The sequence below is a fragment of the Platalea leucorodia genome (assembly GCF_965183815.1).
Source record: "Platalea leucorodia genome assembly, contig: HAP1_HAP1_SCAFFOLD_330, whole genome shotgun sequence".
NCBI lineage: Eukaryota > Metazoa > Chordata > Aves > Pelecaniformes > Threskiornithidae > Platalea > Platalea leucorodia.
In genome coordinates, this window is record NW_028121247.1 from 35274 (window position 1) to 51627 (window position 16354).

The window sequence follows — 16354 nt, forward strand, 5'->3', positions numbered from 1 at the left end:
GGAGCAGCGAGACGAGGGGCCAGAGCGGCCGCAGCGGAGAGGAGGGGCGGGGCCAGAGCGGCGGCGCGGAGCAGCGAAGGGAGGGGCCAGAGCGGCCGCAGCGGAGAGGAGGGGCGGGGCCAGAGCGGCGGCGCGGAGCAGCGAGGGGAGGGGCCAGAGCGGCCGCGCCGCGGGGGCGGGGCTACGGCGGCGGCGCGGAGCAGCGAGACGCGGGGCCAGAGTGGCGCCGCCGGGGGCAGCGAGGGGGGGCGCGAGCGGGGCAGCGCGCCGCCGCACCAGCGAGACGAGCGGCCAGAGCGGGCCGGCGCGGCGCGGCCTCCGGCGGCTCCCGGTCCCCCCCCGTCACTCCGCAGCCGGTGGAAACACGAGAAATCGCTTTATTTTGGCAAAATCCTTCTCTGCAGAAACTGGGGGGCGTGGGGGGCCCGCTACGCCCGGGGGGGGGGGCGGGGGGGCGAGGGCCCAACCCCGGGGAGGGGCGCGGGGGGGGGGGCCCCGGGGGCGCTTCGGGTCCCTGCGGGAGATGTGGGGTCCCTGGGGCAGGATTCGGGGTCCTTGTGGGGCAATACTCGGAGTGTCCGTGGGGCAGGATGGGGCATTCCTGTGGGGCTGGATTCGGGGGCCCTGGGGCAGGATTCGGGGTCCCCCGGGGCAGGATTCGGGGTCCCTGGGGGGGATTCGGGGGCCCTGGGGCAGGATTCGGGGTCCCCCAGGGCAGGATTCGGGGTCCCTGGGGGGGATTCGGGGGCCCTGGGGCAGGATTTGGGGTGTCTCTGGGGGATTTGGGGTCCCTGTGGGGCAGGATCGGGGGTCTTCGTGGAGCAATACTTGGGGTCCCCCTGGGGCAGGATTCGGGGTCCCTGGGGCAGGACTTGGGGTCCCCTTGGGGCAGAATTTGGGGACCCTGTGGGGGATTCGGGGTCCCCCTGGGGCAGGGTTTGGGGTATTTCTGAGGGATTTGGGGTCCCCCCGGGGCAGGATGGGGTCCCGGGGGGGGATTTGGGGTCCCTGTTGGGGATTTGGGGTCCCCCGGGGCAGGATTTGGGGTCCCTGTTGGGGATTTGGGGTGCCCCCGGGGCAGGATGGGGTCCGGGGGGGGATTTGGGGTCCCCCTGGGGCAGGATGGGGTCCTGGGGGGGGATTTGGGGTCCCCCTGGGGCAATACTTGGGCTCCCTGTGGGGCAGGGTTCGGGGTCCCCCCGGGGCAGGATGGGGTCCCGGGGGGCGGGCAGGGGTGGCCGGGGGGCAGCCCCCCTCGGCGGGGGCTACAGGTGCCGCCCCCCGCCCGTCTGCATGCTGAAGTACTCGGGGCCGCCGTTGGCCTGGGGCGGGGGCGCCTGCAGCTGGGAGGGGGGGCCCCGGCCCTCGCCCCCCGCCCCGCCGCTCTTGGGGGGCGCGCGGGGGGCCCCCAGATCCGCCGTGGTCACCAGGTGCCCGGGGGGGGGGCCCCCGCTCCGCCGCCCGCGTCTCCTCCGCCTGCTGCCGCGCCTGCTGGGGGCGCGGGGAGATGTGGGGGTCCCCCCCGCTCCCAGTGCCTGGGGGCTTGGGGGGGGTCCCCTCAAGTGGGTGGGACCCGGGTGGTTTTGGGGGTCCCCCCTCCCATTCCTGGGACGCAGATGGTTTTGGGGGCCCCCCCCATCCCTGGGACCCAGCTGGTTTCAGGGAGCCCCCTCCCAACCCTGGAGCCCTGGTGGTTTTGGGGGGGTCCCCCCTCCCATCCCTGGGATGCAGATGGTTTTGGGGGGCCCCTTCCCATTCCTGGAGCCCCGGTGGTTTTGGGGGGCCCCCCATCCCTGGGACCCAGCCGGTTTTGGGGAGCCCCCTCCCGACCCGGGAGCCCCGGTGGTTTTGGAGGGGGGCCCCCCCATCCCTGGCACCCAGCCGGTTTCGGGCCCCCCCCCCCCCCCCCCCCCCATCCCTGGGACCCAGCCGGTTTTGGGGAGCCCCCTCCCACTCCTGGAGCCTGGATGGTTTTGGGGAGCCCCCTCCCGACCCAGGAGCCCCGGTGGTTTTGGAGGGGGGCCCCCCCACCCCTGGCACCCAGCCGGTTTTGGGCCCCCCCCATCCCTGGCACCCACCTGGTTTTGGGCCCCCCCCCACCCCTGCACCCAGCCCGTTTTGGGGGGCCCCCCCCACCCCTGGCACCCAGCCGGTTTCGGGGCCCCCTCCCGCCCCCCGGGGGGGGTCCCCGACTCACGCCGGGGGGGGGGATGGAGAAGAGCTCGGTGAAGTTGGGGACGGAGTCGCTGATGAAGGTGACGTTGCCGTAGCCGTGGCGGGGGGGGAACTTGGCGGGTGCCCCCCCCTCGGCCGAGCCGATCTGGGAGGTGCGGACGTGGTAGGGGAAGTTCTTGTTGGCGGCCGAGGGTCTCGTCATCACCTGGGGGGACAGCGGGGGTGAGGGGGGTCCCCGCCGCCCCCGGCCCCCCCGGGGCTCACCAGGAAGACGGCGTGGGCGTAGAGGTGGATCCCCAGCTGGATCCCGTTGACGATCTTCTCCCGCGCCCACTTGGGGATCCCGAAGTTGGCGATCAGCGCCGTCACCGGCACCGCGAAGAACCTGGGGGCGGCGGGGCCCTCGTGCGACGCTCGCGCCGGGCCCTTCGCGCGCCCGCCCCGGCCCCGTCGTGCAAACCGCTGGCGTGCCAGACCCGGCCCTTCGCACGCTCGCCTGGCGTGCCGGCCCCGTGCAAACGTGCAGAGCTGGCCTGGCGCGCGAGCGCTCTGCTAACCCGGCCCCTGTGCAAACTCCGGCCCTTCGCACGCTCGTCCAGCCGCGTGAGCCCCGTGCAAGCTGCGTCCCTGTGCAAACCCATCCCGGCGCACACCCCTCGAGCTGCGCAAGCCCCGTGCAAGCCCATCTGGCCACGCGAGCCCTCTGCAAACCTCGTCCCCGTGCAAACCCCATCCTTTTGCACGCCCACGCAGCTGTGCAAGCCCCGTGCAAATCCTGGCCCCGTGCAAACCCCATCCTTTTGCACGCCCACGCAGCTGTGCAAGCCCCGTGCAAATCCTGGCCCCGTGCAAACTGCGCCCTTGTGCAAACCCCATCCCTGTGCGCACCCGTGCAGCTGTGCAAGCCCCGTGCAGCCCCCATCCCCGTGCAAACCCCAGCCCTGTGCGCACCCGTGCAGCTGTGCAAGCCCCGTGCAGCCCCCATCCCCGTGCAAACCCCAGCCCTTTGCACGCCCATGCAGCTGTGCAAGCCCCATGCAGCCCCCATCCCCGTGCAAACCCCAGCCCTTTGCACGCCCATGCAGCTGTGCAAGCCCCATGCAGCCCCCATCCCCGTGCAAACCCCAGCCCTTTGCACGCCCATGCAGCTGTGCAAGCCCCGTGCAGCCCCCATCCCCGTGCAAGCCCCAGCCCTTTGCACACCCATGCAGCTGTGCAAGCCCCATGGAGCCCCCATCCCCGTGCAAACCCCAGCCCTTTGCACGCCCATGCAGCTGTGCAAGCCCCATGCAGCCCCCATCCCCGTGCAAACCCCAGCCCTTTGCACACCCATGCAGCTGTGCAAGCCCCGTGCAGCCCCCATCCCCGTGCAAGCCCCAGCCCTTTGCACACCCATGCAGCTGTGCAAGCCCCATGGAGCCCCCATCCCCGTGCAAGCCCCAGCCCTTTGCACACCCATGCAGCTGTGCAAGCCCCGTGCAGCCCCATCCCCGTGCAAGCCCCAGCCCTTTGCACACCCATGCAGCTGTGCAAGCCCCATGGAGCCCCCATCCCCGTGCAAGCCCCAGCCCTTTGCACACCCATGCAGCTGTGCAAGCCCCGTGCAGCCCCCATCCCCGTGCAAACCCCAGCCCTGTGCGCACCCATGCAGCTGTGCAAGCCCCAGCCCTTTGCACACCCATGCAGCTGTGCAAGCCCCGTGCAGCCCCCATCCCCGTGCAAACCCCAGCCCTGTGCGCACCCATGCAGCTGTGCAAGCCCCAGCCCTTTGCACACCCATGCAGCTGTGCAAGCCCCGTGCAGCCCCCATCCCCGTGCAAACCCCAGCCCTTTGCACGCCCATGCAGCTGTGCAAGCCCCGTGCAGCCCCCATCCCCGTGCAAGCCCCAGCCCTTTGCACACCCGTCCCGCCTCGCCGCCCCGCGCCAGCCCCGTCCCTTCGCCGCCTCCCGCTCCGCTCGCGCCCCGTGCACGCCCCGGCGGCCCTCGTGCGAGGCGTGCGCTCACCAGAGGGTGTAGGCGGCGAAGAAGGGCAGGTAGAAGGGCTGCTTCTCGGGGACCTGCTTGAGGGTGACCAGGACGGCGTAGCAGAACCAGAGGTAGGCGAGGAACTGCAGCCCGATCAGCCCGTAGCCGGCCGGCGACTCGTAGGTGTACAGCACCTGCGCGGGGTCGAAGAACTGCCCCCCCCCCCCAAAAAAAATACCCCCCCGGGGTCAGCGGGGCCGGGGGGCGCCCGGCGGGGCGGGGGGGACCGGAGGGGTCTCACCTCGGCCTCGTAGGTGAGGAGGACGACGTGGGTGATGCTGTACAGCGTCATGTAGACTGAGAGCCGGACCGAGCCCGCGTGGCTGATGCGGCCCCTGGGGGGGCACCGGCGGTGGGGGGGGGGGGGCAGCCCCATGGTGGCCCCGGGGGGCTCTGCCCCAGCGGCTCGGGGCCACCCCTGCGTCCCCAAAGCCACCCCCGGACCCCCCCTGTGCCCCCCGGACCCCCCTGGGCCCCCCGGACCCCCCTGTGCCCGTCAGACCCCCCTGGGCCCCTCAGACCCCCCTGTGCCCCCCGGACCCCCCTGGGCCCCCCGGTACCTGGTGACGGTGAAGCCCTTGCCCAGGAGGATGAGCATGAGGAGGAAGATGAGGAAGCTGACGGAGAACAGCAGTTTGGCTGGGGGAGAGGAGAGCTCGCACCAGCGCGTGCCGGGGTGCTCGTGCGACGCTGCCCCGCGCCGGGGGGCCGCGCAGGCACGCCTGCGCACGAGGGCTGCGCACGAGGGGCCGTGCGCGCACACGCGCGCACGAGGAGCCCTGCACCTCCCATGCATCACACGAGGGCTGTGCACCCCCCGTGCGTCGCGCACCAGTGCACGAGGAGCCCTGCACCCCCCGTGCGTCGCACACCTGCGCACAAGGAGCCGCACACCCCCATGCGTCGCACACCCGCGCACGAGGAGCCGCACACCCCCCGTGCGTCGCACACCCCGCGCACGAGGAGCCGCACACCCCCCGTGCATCGCACACCCGCGCACGAGGAGCCCTGCACCCCCCATGCGTCGCACACCCATGCACAAGGAGCTGCACACCCCCTGTGCGTCGCACACCCACGCACGAGGAGCCGCACACCTTCCGTGCGTCGCACACCCGCGCACAAGGAGCCCTGCACCTCCCATGCATCACACGAGGACTGTGCACCCCCCATGCGTCGCACACCCGCGCACGAGGAGCTGCACACCCCCATGCGTCGCACACCCGCGCACAAGGAGCCGCACACCCCCGTGCGTCGCACACCCGCGCACGAGGAGCCCTGCACCCCCCGTGCGTCGCACACCTGCGCACAAGGAGCCGCACACCCCCGTGCGTCGCACACCCGTGCACGAGGAGCCGCACACCCCCCGTGCGTCGCACACCCGCGCACGAGGAGCCGCACACCCCCGTGCGTCGCACACCCGCGCACAAGGAGCCGCACACCCCCGTGCGTCGCACACACCGCGCACGAGGAGCCGCACACCCCCGTGCGTCGCACACCCGCGCACGAGGGCCGCGCACGCGCCACCCACCCAGGATCTTGAGGCTGCCGCTGCCGACCCCGTCGCAGGCGTACTGGCCCCAGTAGACGCAGCAGAAGAGGAGGCTGAGGACTGGGGGGCGCGGGGGGGGTGAGTGCGGGGACCCCGGCCCCCCCAGGCCCCCCCGAGCCCCCGGCCCCTCCCGGCCGCCCCTCACCCTCCACGCCGGCGGCCGCCATGAACATCTTGTAGGTGGTGTGGAGCAGCTGCCGGCCCTTCAGCAGGTCTGGGGGGGCCGGGGGGGCGTCAGCACTGTGACCCCCCCCCCGCCACGGCCCCCCCGGCCCCCCCCCACTCACAGCCGAAGTAGCAGGAGACGAGGAAGATGAGGATGAAGATGAGGAGGAAGGTGATGTCCGTCTCCAGGATGCCTGGGGGGGTGGGATTTACCCCCTGCCCGTCCCCCGCGAGACCCCCGACACCGACCAGGGCACCCCACAGGATCCCCCCCATCATCCCCTGCCCTGCGGCCCCCCCATTCGCACCCCCACATTGCAGCCCCCCATGTCCCCCCCGCATTGCAGCCCCCCCATTCGCACCCCCACATTGCAGCCCCCCATGTCCCCCCCACACTGCAGCCCCCCGTATCCCCCCCATTCCCCCCCGCCCTGCAGCCCCCCCGTATCCCCCCCATTCCCCCCTCCACGTTACAGCCCCCCCATTCGCACCCCTACATTGCAGCCCCCCATGTCCCCCCCGCCCTGCAGCCCCCCGTATCCCCCCCATTCCCCCCTCCACGTTGCAGCCCCCCCATTCGCGCCCCCCCGCTCGCCCCCCCCCGGCTGAGGCCGCACCGAACTCATCGGCGGAGAAGTGCCGGGTCCAGAAGGATTTCCCGTTGGTCAGCACCATCTCGTACTCCAGCTCCAGCCCGTCGCCCTGGGGGGGTCCCGGGGTCAGGGGGGGGCCTGGGCGCGGCGGGGGGGGGCCCGGGGGGGGGTACTCACCCCGCATTTGCTGAGGGCCACGTACCACCAGCGCTCGCGGACCGAGCGGAAGCTGCGGCCGCTGGCGCAGCTCAGGTACCGCACCGAGTCCTCCAGCAGCACCTGGGGGGAGAGCGTCAGCCCGGGACCCCCGGGACCCCCCCCGGGACCCCCCCGGACCCCCCGGGACCCCCGTACCTGGCAGCCCGACCAGGCGTACTGGGTGGTGAGGTTGATGACCTGGTTGTTCTCGGGGCGGATCACCGACTCCTTGGCCAGGCAGTCCTGGGGGGCACGGCGTGGGCTCGGACCGCCCCCCCAGCACCCGGACCCCCCCCCGCACCCCAGGCAGCCCCCCAGGCCTCCCGCACCCCAACGCAACCAGAGCCCCCAGACCCCAACATACCCCCAGACCCCATTATACTCCCCCAGACCCCAATAACCCCCCCCAGACCCCAATAACCCCCCCCAGACCCCAATACACCCCAGACCCCGCTGCACCCCAACCCCTGCAGACCCCCTGTACCCCCCAGACCCCATTATACTCCCCCAGACCCCAATAACCCCCCCTAGACCCCAGCAACCCCCCCAGACCCCAAGAAACCCCCCCAGACCCCCATAAACCACCCCAGACCCCACTGCACCCCAAGGCCTGCATAGCCCCTGTACCCCCCCAGACCCCAACAACCCCCCAGACCCCAATAACCCCCCCCAGACCCCAATACACCCCAGACCCCGCTGCACCCCAACCCCTGCAGACCCCCTGTACCCCCCCAGACCCCAATATAACCCCCCCCAGACCCCAATAACCCCCCCTAGACCCCAGCAACCCCCCCAGACCCCAACAACACCCCAAACCCCAATAACCCCCCCCAGACCCCAATACACCCCAATCTCTGCATAGCCCCTGTACCCCCCCAGACCCCAATATAACCCCCCCCAGACCCCAATAACCCCCCCCAGACCCAAACACACCCCAGACTCTGATGCACCCCAACCCCTGCATAGCCCCTGTACCCCCCCAGACCCCAATATAACCCCCCCAGAGCCCAGCACCCCCCCCCAGACCCCGCTGCACCCCGACCCCTGCAGACCCCCGTGCCCCCAGAGCCCCCGCGCCCCCAGCCCACCTTGTTGCCCCTCTTGTAGACGGCCGGCCATTGGGAGGGGTCGTCGAAGTAGAGCAGGATGTTCTCGCAGCACTTGGCCTGGGGGGGCCGGGGGTCAGCGGCGCGGGGGTCCCCGGCGCGGGGGCGGGCGGGAGCCCCCCCACTCACCTCGGGGTATCGGAAGTGGAAATCGAGGCGCCCGTAGTCGGAGAGGAAGCAGAAGCGGGTGAGGAACACCCAGTCCTGGGGGGCAGCGGGGGTCAGGGGGGGTCCCCGGCGGCTGGGACCCCCCGCCCTGCTCCTCCCGCCCTGCTGCCTGGGGACCCAGGCGTCCGGGAGCCCCCCCGGCCGCCCCATTGCACCCCAAGGGTCCCCAGGGACCCCCAGGACCCCCCCATTGCACCCCAGGGACCCCCATTGCACCCCAGGGACCCCCCCCATCCCCAGGGGACCCAGGCTCCTGAAGCACCCCGCCCCCCAGAACCCCCCTATTGCACCCCAGGGACCCCCAGGACCCCCCATTGCACCCCAGGGACCCCCCCATCCCCAGGGGACCCAGGCTCCTGAAGCACCCCGCCCCCCAGAACCCCCCTATTGCACCCCAGGGGTCCCCAGGGACCCCCAGGACCCCCCATTGCACCCCAGGGACCCCCAGGACTCCCCATTGCACGCCAGGGACCCCCACTGCACCCCAGAGACCCCCAGGGGCCCCCAGGACCCCCCATTGCACCCCAGGGGTCCCCAGGGACACACACCCCCCCCTCCCCAGGGGACCCAGGCATCCAGGACCCTCCCCCAGCCCCCAGGACCCCCCCATTGCACCCCAGGGACCCCCAGAACCCCCCCATTGCACCCCAGGGACCCCCCCCCATCCCCAGGGGACCCAGGCTCCTGAAGCACCCCGCCCCCCAGAACCCCCCTATTGCACCCCAGGGGTCCCCCAGGGACCCCCAGGACCCCCCCATTGCACCCCAGGGACCCCCACCGCACCCCAGGGACCCCCCCAGGGACCCCTAGGACCCCCCACTGCACCCCAGGGACCCCCAGAACCTCCCTATTGCACCCCAGGGGTCCCCAGGGACCCCAGGACCCCCCCATTGCACCCCAGGGACCCCCACCGCACCCAGGACCCCCCCATTGCACCCCAGGGACCCCCACTGCACCCCAGGGACCCCCAGGACCCCCCCATTGCACCCCAAGGACCCCCACTGCAGCCCAGAGACCCCCACTGCACCCCAGGGACCCCCAGGGACCCCTAGGACCCCCCACTGCACCCAGGACCCCCCATTGCACCCCAGGGACCCCCACTGCACCCCAGGGACCCCCACCGCACCCAGGACCCCCCATTGCACCCCAGGGACCCCCACTGCACCCCCCCACTGCACCCCAGGGACCCCCACCGCACCCAGGACCCCCCATTGCACCCCAGGGACCCCCACTGCACCCCAGGGACCCCCAGGGACCCCTAGGACCCCCCACTGCACCCAGGACCCCCCATTGCACCCCAGGGACCCCCACTGCACCCCAGGGACCCCCACCGCACCCAGGACCCCCCATTGCACCCCAGGGACCCCCACTGCACCCCCCACTGCACCCCAGGGACCCCCACCGCACCCAGGACCCCCCATTGCACCCCAGGGACCCCCACTGCACCCCAGGGACCCCCAGGGACCCCTAGGACCCCCCACTGCACCCAGGACCCCCCATTGCACCCCAGGGACCCCCACTGCACCCCAGGGACCCCCACCGCACCCAGGACCCCCCATTGCACCCCAGGGACCCCCACTGCACCCCCCACTGCACCCCAGGGACCCCACCGCACCCAGGACCCCCCATTGCACCCCAGGGACCCCCACTGCACCCCAGGGACCCCCAGGGACCCCTAGGACCCCCCACTGCACCCCAGGGACCCCCCCTCCCCAGGGGACCCAGGCCACCCGAACCGGCCGCGGCCATGGGGACGCCGCGTCCCGGCAGGGCCTGGGGCCCCCACGGGGGACGGGGGGGACACGGGGGGGGGGGCACCCCCATCCCCAGGACCCCCCGCATCCCCGCCGTTGTCACGGCAACGGCCCTGCTCCGGGTTTCCACGGCAACGGCCGCGCAGGCCCGGGGGGGGAGCTGGAAGGGGGGGGTCCCCAGAGCCCCCCCCGGCCCCGCAGCCTCCCAGGACCCCCCCAAGAGAAACGGGGGGGCGGGTGCAAATGAGGGGCCTGGGTGCAAAACGGGGGGGGGGGGTCCCGGTGCAAACCGGGGGGGGGGGGGGGAGATCCTGATGCAAACCGGGGAGGGGGCCCCGTGCAAAAAGGGGGTCCCGGTGCAAACGGGGGGGGGGGGGGGCTGTGCAAAAGGGAGGGGGGGGTCGCGATGCAAAATGGGGTGCCGGTGCAAAAGGGGGAGGGGGTCGCGGTGCAAAAGGGGGGGTCCCGGTGCATCCCGGGGGGGGGGGTCCCGGTGCAAACCGGGGCGGGGGGGGGGGGAGATGCCGGTGCAAACAGGGGAGGGGTCCCTGTGCAAAAAGGGGGGTCCCGGTGCATCCCGGGGGGGGGTCCCGGTGCAAAAGGGGGGGTCGCGGTGCATCCCGGGGGGGTCCCCGCTCACCTCCTTGGTGCTGATGCGGCCCCGCACGTACTTGGCGCCGCCGCCCGCGGGCAGCAGCAGCAGCAGCAGCAGCGGCAGCAGCGGCAGCAGCGGCGGGGCCCCCCCGCGCCCCCCCCCCGCGCCCCCCCCCGGGCCGCGCCCCCCCCGCGCCCCCCCGCCGCCGCCGCCGCCCCATCGCCCCCGGCCCCGCGCGCTCCCGGGCGCGGCCCCGCCGCCGGCGCAGGCCCCGCCCCCGGCCCCGCCCAGGCCACGCCCCCGAGCAGGCCACGCCCCCGGCACCGCACAGGCCACGCCCCCGGCACCGCACAGTGCCTTCTCCCAGTACAACCCAGTGTAACCCAGTATAACCCAGTATAACCATCACGGGCAGCCCTGTGCAACACACCACCTTCTCCCAGTATAACCCAGTGCCTTCTCCCAGTATAACCCAGTATAACCCAGTATAACCATCACGGGCAGCCCTGTGCAACACACCACCTTCTCCCAGTGTAACCCAGTGCCTTCTCCCAGTGTAACCCAGTGCCTTCTCCCAGTATAACCCAGTATAACCCAGTATAACCAACACAGGCAGCCCTGTGCAACGCACCACCTTCTCCCAGTATAACCCAGTGCCTTCTCCCAGTGTAACCCAGTGCCTTCTCCCAGTATAACCCAGTATAACCCAGTATAACCATCACAGGCAGCCCTGTGCAACACACCACCTTCTCCCAGTGCAACCCAGTGCCTTCTCCCAGTATAACCCAGTGCCTTCTCCCAGTGTAACCCAGTATAACCAACACGGGCAGCCCTGTGCAACGCACCACCTTCTCCCAGTATAACCCAGTGCCTTCTCCCAGTGTAACCCAGTGCCTTCTCCCAGTATAACCCAGTATAACCCAGTATAACCATCACAGGCAGCCCTGTGCAACACACCACCTTCTCCCAGTGTAACCCAGTGCCTTCTCCCAGTGTAACCCAGTGCCTTCTCCCAGTATAACCCAGTATAACCAACACGGGCAGCCCTGTGCAACACACCACCTTCTCCCAGTGTAACCCAGTGCCTTCTCCCAGTATAACCCAGTATAACCATCACGGGCAGCCCTGTGCAACACACCACCTTCTCCCAGTATAACCCAGTGCCTTCTCCCAGTGTAACCCAGTGCCTTCTCCCAGTATAACCCAGTATAACCCAGTATAACCATCACAGGCAGCCCTGTGCAACACACCACCTTCTCCCAGTGTAACCCAGTGCCTTCTCCCAGTATAACCCAGTATAACCAACACGGGCAGCCCTGTGCAACACACCACCTTCTCCCAGTGTAACCCAGTGCCTTCTCCCAGTATAACCCAGTATAACCCAGTATAACCATCACGGGCAGCCCTGTGCAACACACCACCTTCTCCCAGTGTAACCCAGTGCCTTCTCCCAGTGTAACCCAGTGCCTTCTCCCAGTATAACCCAGTATAACCATCACGGGCAGCCCTGTGCAACACACCACCTTCTCCCAGTATAACCCAGTGCCTTCTCCCAGTGTAACCCAGTGCCTTCTCCCAGTATAACCCAGTATAACCCAGTATAACCATCACAGGCAGCCCTGTGCAACACACCACCTTCTCCCAGTGTAACCCAGTGCCTTCTCCCAGTATAACCCAGTATAACCAACACGGGCAGCCCTGTGCAACACACCACCTTCTCCCAGTGTAACCCAGTGCCTTCTCCCAGTATAACCCAGTATAACCATCACAGGCAGCCCTGTGCAACACACCACCTTCTCCCAGTATAACCCAGTGCCTTCTCCCAGTATAACCCAGTATAACCAACACGGACAGCCCTGTGCAACACACCACCTTCTCCCAGTGTAACCCAGTGCCACCCCCCCGCACCCCAGCGCTCTTCCTCCCAGCACAGCCCAGTACGCCCCAGCCCACCCGCTCAGCCCAGTAGGAGCCCCAGTGCCCCCCCGGGGGAACCAAAACCGGGCGGCAAAGCCGGGGGGGGGGGGAAGGGGAAGCGAGAGCAGCACGTGGCGGCACGGGGGGGCGCGGGGCGGGGGGCACGGGGACGCCCCCCTCCCCAGGGGTCTGCGGGCCCCAGCGCGTGGGGAGGGGACCCAGGTGTGCGGCCTCGGCCCCCCCGGGACCCCCGTGCCCGGCCTGGGAGAGCCCCCCCCCCGCCCACGTCACGGGGGGCAGCGATGATGCGAAGCGATACCCCACACTTCCCTTTTCTGCCCCAAACCGGTGAAAACGTCCGAACAGGAGGGAAGCCGGCACAGCGACGGCACGGTAGGACCCCAAGGGGGGGGAGAGGGTCCCCAAACCCCCCTGCCTGCACAGGGCCCCCAAACCCCCCTGCCCTGCCTGCGCGGGGGTCCCTGTCCCCAATCCCCCCCTGCCCTGCCTGCACGGGGGTCCCTGTCCCCAATCCCCCCTGCCCTGCCTGTGCGGGGGTCCCTCTCCCCAGTCCCCCCCTGCCCTGCCTGCGCGGGGGTCCCTGTCCCCAATCCCCCCCTGCCCTGCCTGCGCGGGGGTCCCTGTCCCCAATCCCCCCCTGCCCTGCCTGCGCGGGGGTCCCTGTCCCCAATCCCCCCCTGCCCTGCCTGCGCGGGGGTCCCTGTCCCCAATCCCCCCTGCCCTGCCTGCGCGGGGGTCCCTGTCCCCAATCCCCCCTGCCCTGCCTGTGCGGGGGTCCCTCTCCCCAGTCCCCCCCTGCCCTGCCTGCGCGGGGGTCCCTGTCCCCAATCCCCCCCAGCCCTGCCTGCGCGGGGGTCCCTGTCCCCAACCTCCCGCCCATCCGAGCAGCCCCGTCCCCGTCGCCCCCCTCCTCTCCAGGGGGACCGGGGCGTCCGGCCGTCCCCGGGCAGGGGGCAGGATGCGTCCCCCCGCCCCGCCGCCACGCCGGCTGCCGCCGTTGCTGCCGCTGCTGCCGCTGCTGCCGCTGCTGCTGCTGCTGCTGGCAGCGCCGGGGGGCTCAGCCTACAGCTTCCGCAACTGCATCCAGTCGCCCTTCAAACCCGGAATCTTCCGCTGCGTCCAGCGCTTCCTGGAGTCGGTGGCCGGCGCGGTGGACGACCTGCCGCCGGCCGCCACCTCCCTCAACCTCTCCCACAACACCGTCCGCTGCCTGCTGCCCGCCGCCTTCGCCCGCCTGCCCCTCCTGCAGACCCTCGACCTGGCCCACAACCGCCTGGCCAGCGTCGCCCCGGGGGCCTTCGCCGGGCTGGGGGCACTGGCCACCCTCGACCTGTCCCACAACCGCCTGGCCGGGCTGGCCGAGGGCACCTTCACCGGGCTGGGCAACCTCTCCTCGCTGCGGCTGGACCACAACCCGCTGGCCAGCCTGGCACCCGGCGCCCTCCTGCCGCTGGCCAACCTGCGCTGCCTGTCCCTGCGGAGCGGCCGCCTGCCCGCCCTGGGGCCGGTGGCGTTGGCCGTCCGGCGCCTGCCGCGGCTGCGGCTGCTGGACCTCTGCGGCAACAACATGTCAGCGCTGGGGCCGGGGCCGCCGCTGCCCCCCTCGCTGCTCGACCTGCGCCTCTGCAACAACTCGCTGCGGGGGCTGGCCGGCGGGACCCCCGGGCTGCTGCCCGCCCTGCGGACGCTCGACCTCTCCTACAACAACATCTCGGAGGCGGCGCCCTTCGCCCGGCTCTGCCTGCGCAACCTCAGCCGGCTGCGGCTGGCCGGCAACCCCCTGGACGTCTTCTCGCTGCTGGAGGTCTCGGACGTGCGGCCGCGCAGCCTGGACTTCTCGGGGCTGTGGCTGGGGCCCGACGGGGTGGGCGAGGTGTGCCGGCGCCTGGCGGGCCCCCGGCTGCAACGCCTGCGGCTGCAACGCAACGGCATCGAGACGCTGCCGGACGAGGCGCTGGCCGCCTGCCCGCCCATCGGCACGCTGGACCTCTCCGGGAACCGGCTGCGGCGGCTGGGCTGCGCGGGGCGGCTGCTGGGGCCGGAGCAGCAGCAGGAGCTGGAGGGGCTGGTGGTGGAGCACAACCTGCTGCGCCGGCTGTCCTCCTGCCAGGCGGCCCCGGCCCTGCACCGCCTGCACAACGTCTCGCTCCGCTTCAACCGTATCCTGGTGGTGGGGCCGCGGGCCTTCGCCGACGCGCCCCGCCTGCGGCTGCTGCGCCTGGACGTCAACGGGCTGGCGCGGCTGGACCGGCGGGCGCTGTGGGGGCTGCGGGAGCTGCGGGAGCTGCGGCTGGACAACAACCTGCTGACCGACCTCTACCCCGGCTCCTTCACCGACCTGGGCCAGCTGCGCACCCTCAACCTGCGCAACAACCGCGTCTCCGTCCTCTTCCCCGGCGCCTTCGCCGGGCTGGCCCGGCTGCAGACGCTGGACCTGGGGGGCAACAACCTGCGGCACCTGGCGGCCGCCGCGCTGCAGGGGCTGGGGAAGCTGCGCCGCCTCTACCTGGACCGCAACCGGCTGCAGGAGGTGAGCGCCGAGGCCTTCCGCCCGGTGCAGGGCTCCCTGGGCGTGCTGGACCTGCGCGCCAACGCCCTGCGGTACATCAGCCGGCGCCCGCGCCAGCAGCCGCCCTTCCGGCACCTCCGGCGCCTCTACGACCTGAAGCTGCAGGCGCAGCAGCCCTACGGGCTGAGGATCATCCCCCACCGCTTCTTCCAGGGCCTGACCGCCCTCCGCTCCCTCTTCCTGGCCCAGAACTGGCTACTGGCCATCCCCGCCGACGCCTTCGACGACCTGGCCCAGCTGCGCTACCTGACGCTGGCCGACAGCAGCGGCGGGATGGGCGACCTGCCCGCCGGCGTCTTCAAGAACCTGAGCAGCCTGCGCAGCCTGGACCTGGAGAACGCGGGGCTGCGCAGCCTGGGCCCCGAGGTCTTCGGCAACCTCAGCCGGCTGGAGTGGCTGCAGCTGGCCAAGAACGAGCTGCGCACCCTCGACCCGCGCCTGGACGGCCAGCTGCCCGCCCTGCGCTACCTCGACCTGCGCAAGTGCCCGCTGAGCTGCGCCTGCGCCAACGCCTGGCTGCCGGGCTGGCTGGGCCGCAGCCGGGTGCAGGTGGTCTACCTCTACAACTACAGCTGCGGCGGCGGCAGCGGGCCGCCCGCCTATCTGCACAGCTTCGACACCCGCGTCTGCTTCCTGGACGTGGGGCTCTACCTCTTCGCCGGCACCGCCCCGGCGGTGCTGCTGCTGCTGGCGCTGCCGCTGCTCTACCACCGCGCCTACTGGCGCCTCCGGTACCACTTCTACCTGCTGCGCGCCTGGGCCAACGGGCGCTGGCGGCGGGAGGAGCGCCGCTACGCCTACGACAGCTTCGTCTCCTACAACTCGGCCGACGAGGGCTGGGTGCTGGGGGAGCTGGTGCCCGAGCTGGAGCGGGGCTCCCTGCGCCTCTGCCTGCACCACCGCGACTTCAGCCCGGGCAGGGCCATCATCGACAACATCGTCGACAGCATCTACAACAGCCGCAAGACGGTCTGCGTGGTCAGCCGCAGCTACCTGCGCAGCGAGTGGTGCTCCCTGGAGATCCAGCTGGCCAGCTACCGCCTCTTCGACGAGCTCAAGGACGTCCTGGTCCTCGTCTTCCTGGAAGCCATCCCCGACGCCGAGCTCTCCGCCTACCACCGCATGCGCCGGGTGCTGCTCAAGCGGACCTACCTGCGCTGGCCCCCCGAGCCCCAGGCCCAGCAGCTCTTCTGGGCCAAGCTGAAGCGCGCCCTCCGGAGCGGCTACGCCGAGGGCGAGGAGGAGGAGATGGAGAAGGAGGAGGAAGGCTGCGGGGAGGGCAGCAAGCTGCTCTAGGGCGGCCCCCCCCCCCCCCCCGCGCGGTGTGACCGGCGACCCCCGGGGACACCCCGCCCCGCAGCACTTCCAGGTGCTCCGGCGGCGCCGGGACCGGCCGCGAGCGGAAGCGCTGGAAAGGGGAAATGGCTTTCTGCCGGGCCCCTCAAAACCGCCGGTTCCCCTCCGAGCGCCGGGAAACGGCCTGGAAAGGGCTCTTCTCACCCCAAACCGCCGGCCG

At 71.6% G+C, this 16354-nt stretch overlaps 2 protein-coding genes across 2 annotated transcripts; one reads left to right on the plus strand and one right to left on the minus strand.

Moving 5' to 3' along the window:
* Window positions 1-342: 342 nt before the first annotated feature.
* Window positions 343-10487, minus strand: TMEM145 (transmembrane protein 145; the record flags this gene model as incomplete). Its single annotated transcript, XM_082338992.1, has 15 exons — window positions 343-1488; window positions 2198-2380; window positions 2440-2560; window positions 4183-4355; window positions 4445-4538; window positions 4764-4842; window positions 5732-5812; window positions 5898-5966; window positions 6040-6111; window positions 6535-6619; window positions 6688-6789; window positions 6865-6951; window positions 7797-7874; window positions 7944-8018; window positions 10377-10487. Coding segments are annotated over 15 exons (2556 nt in total), but the record flags the coding sequence as incomplete, so codon positions are not given.
* Window positions 10488-13227: 2740 nt separating this feature from the next.
* On the plus strand, window positions 13228-16134 carry LOC309604074 (uncharacterized protein; the record flags this gene model as incomplete). The annotated part of the gene is made up of 1 exon (XM_082338993.1): window positions 13228-16134. The coding sequence occupies one exon, from the start codon at window positions 13228-13230 to the stop codon at window positions 16132-16134; it is 2907 nt and encodes a 968-aa protein (XP_082195119.1).
* Window positions 16135-16354: the final 220 nt, after the last annotated feature.